The 18,361-nt window shown below is 37.1% G+C and overlaps 1 protein-coding gene across 2 annotated transcripts in view; it reads left to right on the top strand.

Annotated features, from left to right (window-relative positions):
- Positions 1-18,361, top strand: part of LOC126183223 (epidermal growth factor receptor kinase substrate 8-like protein 2) — a 201,863-nt gene that overhangs the window by 168,292 nt on the left and 15,210 nt on the right. For both annotated transcript variants that reach the window (XM_049925007.1, XM_049925005.1), the window contains exons 11-14: positions 1,325-1,482; positions 10,280-10,553; positions 11,144-11,317; positions 15,074-15,185. In XM_049925007.1, the coding sequence (XP_049780964.1) occupies positions 1,325-1,482; positions 10,280-10,553; positions 11,144-11,317; positions 15,074-15,185 (718 nt within the window). The remainder of the gene's footprint in view (positions 1-1,324; positions 1,483-10,279; positions 10,554-11,143; positions 11,318-15,073; positions 15,186-18,361) is intronic.

The raw sequence follows: 18,361 nt of genomic DNA, 5'->3' as shown, positions 1-18,361 counted from the left end.
GCAGTTGCCATCCCTGAATTGCTCTTCAACAGTGGGAAGCAAGAAGGTGCTTAAAACAACAATGTAAGCCTTTGCTGTGATAGTGCCACACAAAACAACGAGGGGTGCAAGCTCCCTCCATGAAAAACACGACCACACCATAACACCACTGCCTCCGAATTTTACTGTTGGCACTACACATGCTGGCAGATGACGTTCACTGGGCATTCACCATACACCAAGCAAAGTGTTGTTTGCCATTTATTGGCATGATGTGTGGCTTATGAGCAGCTGCTTGACCATGAAATCCAAGTTTTCTCACCTCCCACCTAACTGTCATAGTACTTGCAGTTGATCCGGATGCAGTTTTGAATTCCTGTGTGATGGTATGGATAGATGTGTGCTTATTACACATTGCAACCATCTTCAACTGTCAGCAGTCTCTGACAGTCAACAGACGAGGTCGGTCTGTATGCTTTTGTGCTGTATGTGTCCCTTCATGTTTCGACTTCACTATCACATCATAAACAGTGGACCTAGGGATGTATAGGAGTGTGACAATCTCATGTACAGACGTAAGACACAAGTGACACCCAATCACCTGACCATGTTCGAAGTCCATTAGGTCCGCAGAGTTCCCCATTATGCTCTCTCATGATGTCTAATGACTAATGAGGTCACTGATATGGAGTACCTGGCAGTAGGTAGCAACACAATGCACCTAATATGAAAAACGTATGTTTTTGGGGGGGTCCGGATACTTTTGACCACATAGTGTATCTAGCAGTGGACAATAAAATATATAATCATAGGTTGATAAACACCTCATCACATGGTGCATTGTAATGTACCATCTTTGATCTTCTACTCCCACTGATGTCTTTTACTTCATCTTCATCTCGTTTTGTCCACAAAGCAGATGGGTCCCTATCAATAAATTTTGGTATTGTCACCTCAGAGTAACAATTAATACAAATACCTGCAATATCCAGAGAAGAGAGTATAGGCTATGCCATATTTGCTATGTAATGATTTGATCAAATTTTAAGCTATGTTCCCATACTTGCAGAAAATTATAATGATTTAAAGAGGATCCACCTTCTTGCAAGAACTTAGTTTTTGTTTTGCTTAACCCCAAAAAAAATTTTCACCCCATTTGTGATATCCTCATCCTCAGTGGGTTTTTTCTTTTATTGTTCTGAAACATATACATATACATTTTATGTAAGGCAGGAATATGCTGATATCAGATTTTGTTGTTGTTTAGATGGCATATGTACTTTACCTTTTTACTTAATTTTATAGTGAAGTAAATATGTATTTAGTCTCAACATTTCTGCAACAGCCTGATCTCCGTGACCAACATTACCATCACCGTGAACCTGAGCGTGATGATTCACACTATAGCAGTGACTACTTTGACTATGAGCAGCAGGATGCTTCCCCTCCTGATCCAAACAGATACTACAGTTCTCGAACTGATAGGTACAGTCGTGATGAAAGGTAAGTGCATCATAAACTGAAGGCCTGATTTCAGAAGTTCAGTGTGTCAGTTTTTTTATATTCTTTACCATGAATGTCATCAGTATACAATAAATATAAGAAAACATCTTAAAATTGAAATTACAATCAATTATAGATAGAAAAAAGTAATACTTTCCATCCAGCAACAGATAGAGGCACACATAAAATTTTACATAGGTGCTGGCTTTCAGAACCACAGCTATCTCATCTTTGATACCAGGTCTGCATAGTTCTCCTAGTTAATCCTTGATTACACACAGTTCCCATAACCATTTCCTCCTTTTTTGTTGATGAAGCAAAATTCTTGCACTTACAAAAATCAAACAACAGTTGAAACACTCATTTGGCGTTACTGGCCTCTAGATCCCATCTGGGGTTGTTCAGCAGCCATGAAGCAATGTCCATTTGTTGACACTGGTACTGATTTGCAACAGACTGTAACATCAGTCTAAAAACAAGCTAACATTTATTGTGCAATCAAGAAGATTAGGGACAAAACATTTATTGCACAATCAGGTATAATACCATCTTAATTAGTTCCTGTATTTGTGTCATTTCCATGAAGTTTGCAAAACTATGTTTTTATTTCTAGTTGCAGGTATATTTTTGATTCATATATAGATTGAAATAATTAGAAATAGAGTTCACTATCAAGTGGGACTGTAATGATACTTATACAAGCTGGACACATGTGCAGCCCATAACGACTGTTTTTGAACTAAATAGTTTCTGTGAAATGCATACTGTTGTAATAATACTCCACCAGAGCTAAATTTTTTTTAGCGTTTTATTTGCCACTACCAGTTCAGAGTGATGGCTCATTCTCAGGTGGCACATAGATATAAGGGGCGATCTAAGAGTTTCCATTTGATTTCATTGCCACAGCATGTAAGCGACATAACTCAGTCTGATGTGGGTATATAAGCACTGACATGTAAGCAAGGGACAAGAGTGGCATTTGTATCTGTCCAACGTGCGTGATGTGAATGCAGAAATGTGAGCTATGATGTTATTACCAAATTCATCCAAATAGGACCAGCATGCTGTTATTCTTTTCTTGGCTGCCAAAGGACAAACACTGCTATACCTTCATCAGAGAATGAAGAATGTGTATGGGGGGCAGCATGTCTGTTGAAAAGCACAGTAGCAATTTTTCCAACTGTGTCAGGGTGGACTGAGGAACAAGGAACCATTGGAGGGCTGTAGGGGGAGGGGGGGGGAGGAAGGAACCAAAGGCAGGATAGGGGTCAGATGGAGACAGATGTTGAATTACTTGGAGGGGGTAGGGGTAGGGGGAGGTGTGTAGGAAAAGACAGAGGCTTGGAAGGTGTGGAGAACGGAGGAACTGGACGGAATGGTTGCATGAAGGGATGCAGGAGAATAAAGAAGGAGGGGGTGGAGGAAATATTGTTCCAATGGTATATTTTCACTAACTTAATATAACAAACATAATGACATTAAAATTACATTACAATAGAAATGACCATGGTCTTTATTTTTCAGTACATTATTATCTTTTAAAGTAGACCATTATGCTGGTACACCTATCCCTTCCCCCCTCCAAGTAATTCAACATCTTCATCTGACCCGTACCTTGCCCTTGGTGCCCCATCCCCCTCCCCCTACAGCCACTCCCCCTTGTTCCTCGTTCCTATCCATCCCCAGTTCACTCTGACACAGTTGGAAAAATTGTTATTTTGTGATAGGTTTTGTTTTGTGACATGACCCACCTGTGGTGTCAATAGGTTGAAGCTTGCTTGCATGTCTTCCTTTGTAATGGCAGCATCTGTGTTGCTTCCTCTCTCAATGTGCCTAGTTGTCTAAGGTGCTGTATGACGTATTGTACGTCCTGTCACAGGTTTTGACTCCTAGCATATTCTGTTTTATTTGTTTATTTATTATATGACACTGTTAAAAAAAACAGATGTAACATGGTAGGAATATTTATGTTATTTTGCGTATTACAAAATTTATGTCTTGGTTTGTCTCGATCTTTGACAGCAACGCCATCTGGCGTCATGTCGTTACAATACAGTCCTCAAGTTGGCTACCTTCAGTCTACAGTACGAAGTCTCCAAATGACATCTTTTGCAAATATTGCCTAATGGCAAATGCGTATGAGACTATACATTTTTCTTGTATTGCTCACTTACATGAGCTTCCCTAAGCATATTGTAAGTACTTCTACGTAATATGTATTTCTGTTCTCAATGTTACTTTGGCCTCGTAAGTATTATGTATTAGCTTTTTGAATTTGTTTTTTGTGTAAATTTTGCCACAGTTATCTAATGATGATGACTAATGATAATAATGTAGTGTGACGACGGCCTCCCATCTGGTAGACCGCTCGCCTGGTGCAAGTCTTTCGATTTGATGCCCCTTTGGCGACTTGCGCATCGATGGGGATGAAGTGATGATGATTAGGACAACACAACACCCAGTCCCCGAGCGGAGAAAATCTCTGACCCAGTCGGGAATTGAACCCGGGCCCTTAGGATTGACATTCTGTTGCGCTGACCACTCAGCTACTGGGGGCAGACTATGATGATGACTCAAAATGGATCATGAATGAAGTTTTTAGTGATCAAGACATTTTCATGGAATTACTACATGCAAAGTCAGCTATGTGAGGAAAAGCTGAAAAGACCACAATAGAGGAGGGAAAAAGAAATGAAAGAGAAAATAAGACAAAAAACGATGCAAGAACTAACACTTGAAATTATGCGCTGTCCTTTCCGCTGGTATTTTAGGCTTAAAATATCAGGCCACTAAGTACCTAGTGCTGTCAGTAGATGTCACACTCAATGAGTCAGCCATCTAACTTCCCAAGTTTGCTGATTTCACCTAAGCAAAAAGGTATATACCAGCAAGGGAGAGGAAGTTATTTGCACCATGATAAACTCAAGTCTGGTGTCATTATGATGTGCACACACAGTATTAAAGATGATTGAAGCTACATATCAACTTTTGAGATCATTTGAGATGCTAAACTAAGGCAGGCTTTCTAGTAGATGAATTAAACGAACAGCTCATTCCAGTTTTGGAAGCCATTGCTATCCTTTGTTTCTTTGAAAATGAGAACTTGCCACCTTTTTTGAAAGAACCTAACAGTCAGGTGTACAAATGGTAAAACAAATTATGCAGATATAATGGCATCGTGGTTGTCAATTATATAGTTTTGTACCAGTAGTATTCAGATCTACTGTGTATTTGATCTTTTTTGCTTTATTCAAAAAATGTTGCAAGCTGCACTGTGGTATGGATCCATATTGAACTCAATGAGGAGAAACTGTAAATACCAGATTACGGATTGCGTATGTGCATTAGTGTATTTTGACAAGTTCGATGTCCGAAAATAACACAGTATTATGGTACGTCTGTTTCATGCCAAAAATAGAAATAAAAGGAGCTGGGTATTAATATAAATATTCATTTAGTACCCTTATAAACAACACAAAATGCATGATTCATAAAAATGTGTACTTATTTGCCAACAGGCTTAAGTTACCAAATTCATCCAATATCCAAGTTCTTTTCATTGAAAATGTGCAAAATTTGTCCTCGTGTACCCTACTGTGTTATTTTTAACACTGTTATTAGTATTTTTCTTTAAATCACATTCAAAAGGAAGTCACAATTTCTGTCATTTTAAGCAGTGCAGTGCACTGAGCACTTTTGCAATCATTTGTTATAATTTGTACTTCTGCATTTTGAAGGTACTTCGGATATTCATGGCAATCCTAAACATTTAGGTATGACTAATGACAATGTATGTAAGAAATATGTCAACCGTCAATTAAAATGGAATGAAGATATTAAAGTACGTGGGAAAACAACCACTATGGCATGCTATGCCCTTTATCTTCTAGGAGCATTACTTTACATTTCGTGTGTCAGGGCAGACTGCTTGCTTCCTGTTTGATGTAAGGAAGGCACAAGGAAATTCCTGTCTCATATTGCCTAGCACTAATAATGTAGTTAATTCAAAGTCATGTCTATTTAGTTCATGTGTTGTATCCATACAAACACAGCCATGTCCATATTTCTTCAAGAGTTCCCTCTGGGCTTTATTCATTGTAATTAATGCAAAATTAGAGCTTTTTAGGCTTTTATAGTTTCACTAACTACCACTTGGGATTACAAAATAGCTCTATGTTATCACCTGGGCTTATTTCATGCACCAAGGCCTCTACTCTAATTGTGTCCTGATGTGTTACTGATGAAGACAAGTTGGGTTAGTATTTGCAATATCCTGCCTCATTAGGAGATTAATCCTTTCCAGTTCCAAACCAGAGACTAAGTCTCTGATTTTATCCACTGTAGTCTGAAAAGGAATTTTCTTCATCATATCTACAGCTATGCTGACACTTTTTATTTCAGTTAATCTAATGTGACATGAGTTATTGTCAAGACCAATATGCTTTGAAATAAATATTACCTGGTATGGACCACCTGAGGTCTGAGTAACTTTAATTTGTACTGGGCACTCTCCACCAATTTTTTTGCTTCCTTGCAATTTAGAATGTCTGATACCCTTACTCTGTGGAATAGAGTGACCTGAGTGATGGCGTATATAATAGTGTCTCATAGTACCATCTAGTACCATCAGTGGCCATTTTGGAGCTACCTTTTTTAACAAAGATTGCCCTTGTTATCTTCTCAGTATTTTCTTTCCACTTTTCAAAATCAGAAAACACTGAGAACTGTGTATTTTCCATACTAACCTGAACATTGTGCATTACATCTAGATTGTCTAAATAGTACTTTTCTTAACAATGCTTCAAAATTACACACACAGTACTTTACTGACTTTCTCCCAACTCAGTTACTTGAGATTTCACCAAGATAATGTTGCTGATGACACTTGAAGCTGAATTCTTAACTGAAATTTTTATCGCAGTCTTTACACTGACTTTTTTTGGAGAGATGCAATTACATACATCTTTCCAAAAAGTGGAATAGGTTCGAAAGTAAGATTTTTCAACAAAATATATTATAGGTGGTTCTGATGAGTACATATACATGTTTAGCTTCTTCTCTCGCCCAGCAGCAGGCCTACTGGGTGTGTTAAGTGCATGTAATCTAGGAAGTATATTAAAGAAAAGTATCTGTGTATCACAGTTAAAATGTCTTTTACATCCATTGTTATTCCCAGAAAAAGTACTTTTTTTTAAAATCATAAAACCACAAATGAAGGCTATAACTAATAAGAAAGATACCAGATGTTCAAAGAAGGCATGATAAGTAATCATCAGAATTACACCACCCTCTGAAATGGGTAGACTAGGCTTATAATCTGGGTGTTCCAAACTAAAAGGCTCAAAATGATACAGGGGCAGGGCCCTAAACTAAGTATGTTGAGATTTGACACCAGTGATCAAAAACAAATTTTTCAGGTGTGATATGATATGTTGAATGTGCAATGTATGAGAGACACATGTTTGTAAATTTCTTATATTTCATAACAATCAAAAGCCTGCTGCACTGGCATTGTTGGCACTATTTTGGAAAACAATCGCATTTCATTATTCCTTCACTCTCGGAGGTAGCACATTGAATATGATATTGGCCTCATATTCTGAGGCTGCATGTTTTCAATCTCTGGTAATCCATCTGAATTTAAGTTTCCATGGTTTACCTAAATTAATGCAGGTGAATGTCTTGATGGTTCAGTTCCTTCAACAATTCAATGGGTAATTTTGTCCCCCTTCCCTGTCTATCTAACCTAGAGCTACTTCTATGATAAGCAAAATGTCATGTGACATTGCACTCAAATCTTCCTACATCTTTCCTTATGCTCCTATCATCTTGTCCCAGCTGGCCGGGGTGGCCGAGCAGTTCTAGGCTCTACAGTTTGGAACTGCACGACCGCTACAGTCACAGGTTCGAATCCTGCCTCGGGCATGGATGTGTGTGATGTCCTTAGGTTAGTTAGGTTTAAGTAGCTATAAGTTCTAGGGGACAGATGACCTCCGAAGTTAAGTCCCATAGTGCTCAGAGCCATTTGAACCATCTTGTCCCCTAGTGATAATCATTTTTCTGATGGCCTTTCTCCTACTCTCTTTCCATGTATTCCCTCCACCCATCTTGTCTTTCCCTTTTAATTTTTCTTGTTGTTTCCTATTTTATGATTTTTTTCTTTAAATAATTTATTTCTTGCCCCTTCACCTCCTTTCACTTTCTTTTATAGTTTATCTTTAACTTTTCTTCATTGCTTTCATTGGACTTGACACTGCTTTTTTTAAATTTTTTGTCATTATGTGAAATTACAAATTACTCTTGAACCCCCATGTAATCCAACACTTCTTTCAGGACTTGATTTTGTCTCTCCTTTTCATATCTACATTTATACTCCGCAAGCCACCCAATGGTGTGTGGCAGGGGGCACTTTACATGCCACTGTCATTACCTCCCTTTTCTGTTCCAGTCGCATATGGTTCGCGGGAAGAATGACTGTCTGAAAGCCTCAGTGCACGCTCGAATCTCTCTGATTTTACATTTGTGATCTCCTCGGGAGGTATAAGTAGGGGGAAGCAATATATTCGATACCTCATCCAGAAACGCACCCTCTCGAAACCTGGCGAGCAAGCTACTCCGCGATGCAGAGCGCCTCTCTTGCAGAGTCTGTCACTTGAGTTTGCTAAACATCTCCGTAACACTATCACGGTTACCAAATAACCCTGTGATGAAACGCGCCGCTCTTCTTTGGGTCTTCTCTATCTCCTCCGTCAACCCGATCTGGTACGGATCCCACACTGATGAGCAATACTCAAGTATAGGTCGAACGAGTGTTTTGTAAGCCAACTCGTTTGTTGATGGACTACATTTTCTAAGGACTCTCCAATGAATCTCAACCTGGTACCCACCTTACCAACAATTAATTTTATGTGATCATTCCACTTCAAATTGTTCCGCACGCATACTTCCAGATATTTTACAGAAGTAACTGCTACCAGTGTTTGTTCCGTTATCATATAATCATACAATAAAGGATCCTTCTTTCTATGTATTCGCAATACATTACATTTATCTATGTTAAGGGTCAGTTGCCACTCCCTGCACCAAGTGCCTGTCCACTGCAGATCTTCCTGCATTTTGCTACAATTTTCTAATGCTGCAACTTCTCTGTATACTACAGCATCATCCGCGAAAAGCCGCATGGAACTTCCGACACTATCTACTAGGTCATTTATATATATTATGAAAAGCAATGGTCCCATAACACTCCCCTGTGGCACGCCAGAGATTACCTTAACGTCTGTAGACGTCTCTCCATTGATAACAACATGCTGTGTTCTGTTTGGTAAAAACTCTTACTTTGTTTATCAGGCGACAGTGCGGAACTGTATCGAATGCCTTCCGGAAGTCAAGGAAAATAGCATCTACCTGGGTGCCTGTATCTAATATTTTCTGGGTCTCATGAACAAATAAAGCGAGTTGGGTCTCACACGATCGCTGTTTCCAGAATCCATGTTGATTCCTACAGAGTAGATTCTGGGTTTCCAAAAATGACATGACACGCGAGCAAAAAACGTGTTCTAAAATTCTACAACAGATCGACGTCAGAGATATAGGTCTATAGTTTTGCACATCTGCTCGACGATCCTTCTTGAAGACTAGGACTATCGGTGCTCTTTTCCAATCATTTGGAACCTTCCGTTCCTCTAGAGGCTTGTGGTACACGGCTGTTAGAAGGGGGGCAAGTTCTTTCGCGTACTCTGTGTAGAATCGAATTGGTATCCCGTCAGGTCCAGTGGACTTTCCTCTGTTGAGTGATTCCAGTTGCTTTTCTATTCCTTGGACCCTTACTTCGATGTCAGCCATTTTTTCGTTTGTGCGAGGATTTAGAGAAGGAACTGCCATGCGGTCTTCCTCTGTGAAACAGGTTTGGAAAAAGATGTTTAGTATTTCAGCTTTACACGTGTCATCCTCTGTTTCAATGCCATCATCATTCCGGAGTGTCTGGATATGCTGTTTCGAGCCACTTACTGATTTAACGTAAGACCAGAACTTCTTAGGATTTCTGTCAAGTCGGTACATAGAATTTTACTTTTGAGTTCACTGAACGCTTCACGCATAGCCCTCCTTACGCTAACTTTGACATTGTTTAGCTTCTGTTTGTCTGAGAGGTTTTGGCTGTGTTTAAACTTGGAGTGAAGCTCTCTTTGCCTTCGCAGTAGTTTCCTAACTTTGTTGTTGAACCACGGTGGGTTTTGCCCATCCCTCACAGTTTCACTTGGCACGTACCTGTCTAAAACACATTTTACGATTGCCTTGAACTTTTTCCATAAACACTTAACATTGTCAGTGTTGGATCAGAAATTTTTGTTTTGATCTGTTAGGTAGTCTGAAATCTGCCTTCTATTACTCTTGCTAAACAGATAAACCTTCCTCCTTTTTTTTATATTCCTATTAACTTCCATATTCAGGGATGCTGCAACGGCCTTATGATCACTGATTCCCTGTTCTACACTTACAGAGTCGAAAAGTTCGGGTCTGTTGGTTATCAGTAGGTCCAAGAACAGAGAACAAACACTTGATTTAGTATCTACTTTTGTATTTTACTGTTGTTTAAACAGAATTTTTGTTTTTGTTTAATGAGTTTAATATTTTTTATCGGTTTGTGAAGTTCTGTAATTATCATATAGATTAAAGAATAATTAATGAGATATGTTGTTTAAGTAGTCATACAAATTTCATACTCCCTTTTAATACTATTTTCTGATGTCAGTATGCCCTGACAATTTACAAGTAATTTTTGTAATGTCTGTGTTAGGGAAAGATCGCAGAGTCCAGGAGGTTCTGATAGAGACTTCTCAGCAGTCCCATCAATGGGAGGAGTTCCAATGTCACCGAGAGATATAAGTTCACGTAGTGATATTTCAGCAGATTCAATTGAGAGAACTGGTGGTGGAAGAGAAATTCACAGAGATCAAGCTCGCTGGTTGGAGGATCTTCGTAGTCGTGGAGCTAAGATTGTCCAGGTTACATATCCCAGAACGGCCAATAATGACAAAGAGTTAACTGTAGTACGAGGAGAATTTTTAGAGGTGAGATTTACTTATTTTTAGCAATGAATGTTATTATGTGGGACAAAACATAATAAAATTTATGTATGTTGTATTCATCCATCTGCATGTTACTGAATAACTAATTCAGTTTGAAATGTATCTTTTGGGTATGTAAATGCAAGCTTTAATGATAACAAGTTTTGAATGAAATTACTCTGTTGTGCTTAGTACTGGGAATTAAAGGCTTCCACAAATAAGACTTATTAGTGAAATAGGTGCTTAAACTTCAGCTAGGTTTTGATAAAAAGAAGAATTTTGAATTCATAGTATTTTGTTTTAGAGTGTCTTATGAAGTTGTTTTGAGGATAGAAATGAAATAAATGGTAAAAAATTATCTTAAATGCTACTAGAGCTGGTAGGAATACATTTTCAACAATTTTAAACAGGAAGCCTTGTTATATTAATCAGTATTTTAAATTTTTGACAACAGCTTAATGATTATACTTGTATTCTTTTATTTTAAGGTATCATAATTGTTAACAATGTTATCTTAATCCAGCATGTACATATTTTTGTTCTACAAGGGTAAGATTAATGGGTACTGAAAACTGTATTTGTATGTATTTTAGGTCATTGATGACACCAGAAAGTGGTGGAAGGCACGCAATATTAGAGGCCAAGTGGCTCATGTTCCACATACAATAGTCACTCCATATCCACCAGGAGGTGTTGACTCGAGTGATGTCTTCAGCAATCCTCTGTATGCTCCACCAAGGGGCTATGACCGCCATTATGCAAGCCAGGTGGGGACAAATCAATTTGCTAGTAAATAATTCAATTTTCTCTTGGCTGATTAGTAGATGGTAGATGGTGAACTTCAAGAATAAATTTTTCACAGAATTTTGACAGTTCTCTAGGAATGAAACTAATTTACATACAAAGTTGTGATATATGGTGCATTTTAAAAATAAGAGGTAGTTTATCACATAGAAGGAATGAATTAGAAAATGTATTACATAGAAGGAATGAATAAGAAAATGAGGCATGCATTACAGGTTTCTAGCACGTGCATCCTGATATAATTCCTTCAGGTACTATTTCAGTTTCAAAGAAACCTTTGTATAAAATTATTCTTCCTGTGAGGTACCCCAATTTTGTAGTGAACTCCTCAGTTCTTCAGCTTTATCAGATTATTGACACACAACTCACTTCTTGCTATAGAAAAGAATGGTAATCAATGGGTGCTTGATCAGGACACTAAAATGGATGATTAAACTATTTACACTGGAAAGTTTTATTTGCCTCTTTTATGAGCAATGTGCAGAGATCAGTTGCTTTGAAGAAGAATAATAACTAAAGTTTATCCTTGACAACTTCTATTCTGTAGAAGAATTTCTATTACTGTAATGTGGTGGGTAGGAATTACTAACTTACATTTGTATATTTTTTGTTTTTGTGCTGTAATAATAATAATAATAATAATAATAATAATAATAATTTACAAATGTTCAGAATTTAACCATATATACAAATTAATTTATGATGTGAATGTAAAATGACTCATTCCACATCATTACAATCTACTGTGCAAAATCCGCCATGGAATATGTAACTAACTAACCAACAAACTAACCAACCTTAGCATTACCTATCATTGGTCATAAGTGCTATGGTATAATTTTCTTAGTGCTTATGACAGGAGTAACATGCACTTACAGAAGTTTTGACCTGCCAACCCAGTGCCTCACACTGCAAAACTTTTCCAGTACACAATGTGGACTGAGCATTATGCGCATGCGTATTCACAGATAAAGCAAAATCAATAAATTTTAAATGTGACGTCACTTTTTCTTAAAGTATTTCAATATAGTACTAGTAGACTCGATGAATCTGTGGCTGTTCAACTTTTATGGAGGATACCCTGCAGATAAATTCATAACCAAGCTCAGTAATGAATGACGGTATGGCACAGTGGTGACATGAGTTAAGTGCCAGCCTAAAAATCCAGAAGTCCAGGACTCAATCCACTGTTGACACTAGCATTGTTTTTCTGTCACATGTCATTCTTTCAGCTCTGGCAGTGGCTAGTGTAAGTGAGGAAAGCCGAGGGGCACTGTGGTACGAAGTCCACAATAAAACTTGTAGCCCTACTGTATCTGGCTGGTTAAGTAATTTCAAAGGCTGGAGGAAGGAAAAGCCATATCACCTCCAATAGTATGCATAGTAAATAAATATTGTGTTAAAAACAAGGTTCAGGTTGAGAACAGCTTTAGCTAATGAATAATATCTTTACAGAATGAATCTGTCACTGTGCTGATGAGTGTGCAGTGTTTTGAAACTTCCTAGCCGGTCAAAACTGTATCCCAGATCAGGACTCCAGCACCTTACCTACTGTGGTTATTACCCATCAGGGTTCCAAGTTTGAGTCCTGGTCCAACACAATAGTTTCAATCTGTTAAGAACTTCCAAATAATATGTTTTTAGAGTCCATGTTGCTGTTTAATTTCTTGGATTTTTACTTTTCTAGCTCTTCTCCATCTTCAATGGCCTCTTCCTGTGTTGATAACTTAATATGTATTTTTTTTTGCATCTATTTTTTTCTCTCTGCTGTGTTACTTTCATGTTTATGTAATTACTGTTTTTTTCCCTGCATCAAAAGTGCTCACTTTCGTACTTCTCCAGTTATTCTTTGACAGCAAACATGATAAATTCTCCTTCCATTTGTCACTCCAGTCAGTGTTTCTCTTGTTTTGTTTTTTATGACATCCATTAAACTTTGCTTGCTGCTTTTCATTCCTTGTATTTGATCTATGTCCAGTACTTTTGTTTAACTTGGCTAACTGGCTTATGTCCCTTTTTGTTCGAGTCTTAGCCGCTGTTATTTACCATTTTCTATCTTTTGTTTTCCATGTCACCTCTGAATACAGAACCTGTATTTCATATATCAAGCTCCTTCTGGCCAAATACTAAATCCAAAACATTCCAAGCATCTTCGCTCTAGCTTAGTTTCTAAGTTGAAAATGCCTGCTTTAAGAGTAAGTAATGTGACTCTAATTTTGATTGATGCTGCAACTGATTCTTAAAGCCTGGTGATTACTTTATAAAATGAAATTGTTCTTACATGGTCCAGTCACATTAATTAGTTTATTTTTGACATCAACATACAATAACCACTCACAGACAGCAGGTGGGAGCACTAGCAGTGGAGGGTATATAAAGCATGTTGGGGGTCGCAGGAAACAGTGCAGTCGTTATCTTAATGTGAAAACAAGCAATTTATCTGACATCCAAAATCATTGACTTTTGGGCCAAGAATGGAAACATTTCTGAAACAGCTAAGTTTGTAAACTGTTCATGTGCTGCCATGTTTAAAGTATACCATGCATGGCAAAGTGGTGATTCCAAAACTGGTGTTGAGGCAACTCTGGTGCACCATAGGCCATAGATGATGTATGAATGATGGCTGCAGAGATGTGCACAGATGAATAGACATGCAACTGTTGAGTAACTGACCACCCTGATGAACCTGGGGGCAACCACCAATGTCTCCTCAATGACTGTTCAACAAATGTTGCTGCATATGGGCCTCTGCAGCGGGCGACTGGTTCATGCAACCATGCTGACTGTTGTTAATTGATAATGAAGCCTTGAATATACTTGCAGTATAGCAACTGGATGTCCACTTACTGGCAACAGGTGGCCTTTTCAGATGAATAATGTTTTATGATCCATATACATTGAACATCTGGCTGTTTGCATGTATGCTGTGAAACATCTGAAAAGAAACACCCTGAAACCAGGAGGGAGCATTATGGTCTGGGGAATGTTTTTGAGCCTTTTCCTGCATGATCTCAGAATTGTGGAAGGCACGATGGATCAATGCATGTATGTGTTCATCCTTGGAGCCATGTCCACTCCTACATGCAGTTCGCATTTCCTCTGCATTTACCAGCAGGTCAATGCGACATGTCACACAGTTTTTAGTTTATGTGCATGGTACGAAGAGCTCTGTGGTGAGTTTACCACACTCTCCTGGCCATCAAACTCCCCAAATTAAAACCCAGTCAGGAATCTGTAGGATCACCTTAATCAGGCTCAACCGAGGAACCTAGTGCAGCTTGCATGACACTGGAGTCATTGTGACTCCACATCCTTGTCAGTACCTTCCAGAACCTCACTGACTCTCTTCATGCATGTCGTGTGCTGCAAAAGGTGGTTATTCAGGCTTTTGATAGGTTGTCACATTAATCTGACTCAACAGTGTATATCTCACAGGACATGTAATACACTAGTTTCAGACTGTTTGATCTGTGTACATTCATATGACCCTATCAGTGTACAATACCTTCAGAAATATCCTTGTATAGTTATTAGTTTCTAAGTAGGTAATGCATGCTTTAAGAGTTAGTAATGTGACTTTAATTTTGATTGAATGGTATACTTGTTTAGTTAGTGTGTGACAGTTTAGCTTTGAAGTACATATTATATTTATATACTATTTATATATTATGTCTATTACGTGATTCTGAGAGAAGTTACTTTGTGGTTTCACTTTGAAGGATTCGCCACGTGATGGAGGGTCTGGTGATGGAAGAATGCCCACACGCTCACCACCAATTCCACCTCCTGCCCCAGCTGACTGGGTTCGTAAAGAAAGACTTGGAAAGAAAGGTGAATTTAGATACTTCTAAATATTTGAGGACTTTGTGGAAAGTCCCAAGCTCCGTCCTCAAAAAGGCCAGAATATTCACTGTTTTTTAAGGCTTTCAATTTGCTAAGAAAGGGATACATCCCAGTACTTTATGACAATATGAATGTAAGTGACTACATTGCGACAATGACTTTAATGAAACAATTTGTTTCACAATAAAATCACATACATGAAAATTTGAAGCAGCAGTGTCAGAGGAAAGCAGTGGCAGTATGTAAACGCTGATATGGTTTACACAGACAAAGAATGAATTGTTTGCATCCAGTGTCACACATGAACAGCAGATACAGTATAGGTATTCAAATCCTTGTAATACCTGAGAACTGCCACAAGATGAGAACACACATATAGAAGAAAAACAATTTATAGTTATGTTGTATAGAAATGACTGCCTTTTATTATGAACTTTAATTACATTTATTCTGTATATGCCGACATGTTACAATACTCATCATAGTTTCATATAAGCTTACACAATATTATTGATAATCTTTTATTAAACTGAGGAAAGTGCAAATAAACATTGGGCCTGCATGTTTACTAATTACACATTATGTCAGGCTAATGTAGTGATTTAACTATCATATTTCACAGTCTCCTCATTTGGTCAGTTTTCAATGCAATACATGAATTAGTTAACTGTTCACAGGAAGTATTTGTGAGACTATAGCTGATTTTAAGGCTTCATCACTTACATAATACTTGTTGGTACAGTGATATGTATCTACCTCACTCATATAGATGTGTCATTTCATTTATCATCAGATAGCATTGCTTTCAAACTGTCTGTTCATGCTATTTCATTATCCATAATCCATTCTTTGGTGCTTAAGTTAGTGATACTACTCCCTTAAAAAATTTAGATCTCCAGTTTTGTGGGACATTAGCAGTAAAGAGTTAGTCTTTAATTGTTTACAATGTGTCCAGGTGCTACTCAGTCAGTAATTCATCTCTAAAACGTGATCACATTTTACACTGTTGCCTAACAATCATAGGAAATTTAATTCCTTTTACAAAATGTTTTTTTCTGAGTGTCCTCTCTCTTTTGTCATGGCATCTAGAATATTTGCATTCATTGTAATGTTAATTCATTTGATTCTTTTTTCATGAAAAGATTTTACAATGTATTACCTTCGAAGAATGGTTTGCAGTTTTTACAGTTCACTGCGTTCATAATTGTCTCAGATGTACATGTGCTTTGATAGGAGTATTAACATTCTGCAGTACGTATAATCATACACAAAATAACTGCAACATAGGTGATAGAACAGTAAGCTAACATTAAGACTAATTTGAATAAACAAAGGAAACCACATACTGTGCCACAAGGTTCATGTCCTGAATTAAAAATATAAAACCCTGATAATTTTTCCTAGTGGTGGAGGGCTCTTTTTCTAAAGAAAGGTTACAGAAAAAGAGGAATATCATAAGTGTGAATGGAACAGAGAAGCTCACTTTACTGAAATGAGGGACAGAGCCAAAACTTTTTAAGTCTGCTATGAAAATTGGGAAACATTACCTGACAAATTTGGTTTGAAGTTAAAAAACACTTATTACTATTCATGAATAATGGAAGAGACTGTTATGAACTGTGGGATGTGTATGGTAATTTTTGATCAGGGAGGTGAAAATGTATTTTTTTCAGTTTCACTGTGCATTGATGTAATTTTCTATCAGCAAATATTTCAGTAAATCTATTACACATGCTATATTTATGCTTGTAGAAAATTATTGACATCTGCACCCTTCAGTTGCTTTGGTGTTGAGCTTTATCTGTTCTATAATGGGAAAGCCTAGATTTTTCTGATACTTGAAACTTGACTTTTCTGCTGAATATTTCTTAACATGGTCATTTTCTTATACTGAAAATAGATTTCAGAATTAAGTATTCATAAATGCTTAAAACCATAAACTTGGCTGACATTAGTACTGCGATATAAAAATATAAAAGAACTGGCACACTGTTAATTTATCTAGTCACTGATAGTATTAAAACAATATAAAAGATTGATATTCGTAAAGAAGAATTTAAGCATTTAAAAAGAATCTTTACCATTGCTGTTCAATTTTAGACAGAACTTAGTGAAAACAGGGTGTCCAGGATTTAAACTCTAATGATATAAAATGAGGAGTAACGGATTTTCATACCTTCAGCTAGTCCCTCTACTAATCCTTACTGATTTCAAGCTTTGTTTTTCTTGTTTGCATAACAAAGACAATTTTCTCATCATTATAAAATATATCTTCAATTTATGTATCCCAACCTGCTGTAAATAAACTAATACTGAATGAGTTCACCTGTGCCACAACATGGTATCTCTGCTTGTCTCAAGATTTCTCTGCAGATTTATTTCCTCTTATCTAACCTTTTGTCAGTACAGCTCATTTAGTATTTACTGTCATTTTATATAACAACATTTTAAATACATCTAGCTTTTTTCATTCCATTTTTTCTTGTTATCTACACACATTTTAAACATAGGGTCATGCTTCTAGTGTAAAGAAGAACAGTGATTGCTCTGTTTGTCCATTGATCATTGTTAAGGACTGGAATATTTGTTAGAGTCAACTCCCTATTACAATCAAGGAAAATCAAAAACCTTTGAACTGAGTCTGAGATTGCAAATTAACAAAACTGCAGTGTATAAATTATAGTGTAAAACATGAACAAGCACAGTACTATTCTCTTTTTTCCTTTTTAAAACCAGTCCTGTGGCAGATTAATTTTGAAAACGTCTAAGAAAACAACTAAAATTTCTTTATATATTGGTTTCAATGTCTTGTTTCCATAGCGCCTATCATTCATCAGCTTTTTAATTTTTATGCATGTGCTGGAAAATTAATATTCTTTCAATGTTAATTGTGCTCCATGTTAATTTGTGACTCTTTGTTTCTGCATAATGCAACAGATTTAGTAATACACTAGAACATTTGTGTTGCATATAAAACATTTTATACACAAGTATATTACAGATTATTACAGATTTAGAGCATTACTTCTCTTATCGGCACACCTGCTTCACAGTTTTTTCCTTTATTTAAGTATTTCTCTGTCATCTACATCTAATGTGTTGTTATTTTGTGTATGTAGCTACATGTTTATTCGTTGGCTTTGTTAGCTAAGTAATGTAATTTA

This window comes from Schistocerca cancellata, chromosome 4, assembly GCF_023864275.1.
Source record: "Schistocerca cancellata isolate TAMUIC-IGC-003103 chromosome 4, iqSchCanc2.1, whole genome shotgun sequence".
NCBI classification, from domain to species: domain Eukaryota; kingdom Metazoa; phylum Arthropoda; class Insecta; order Orthoptera; family Acrididae; genus Schistocerca; species Schistocerca cancellata.
The sequence above is the reverse complement of the archived record's forward strand: the minus strand, read 5'-3'. Positions and strand labels throughout refer to the sequence as shown.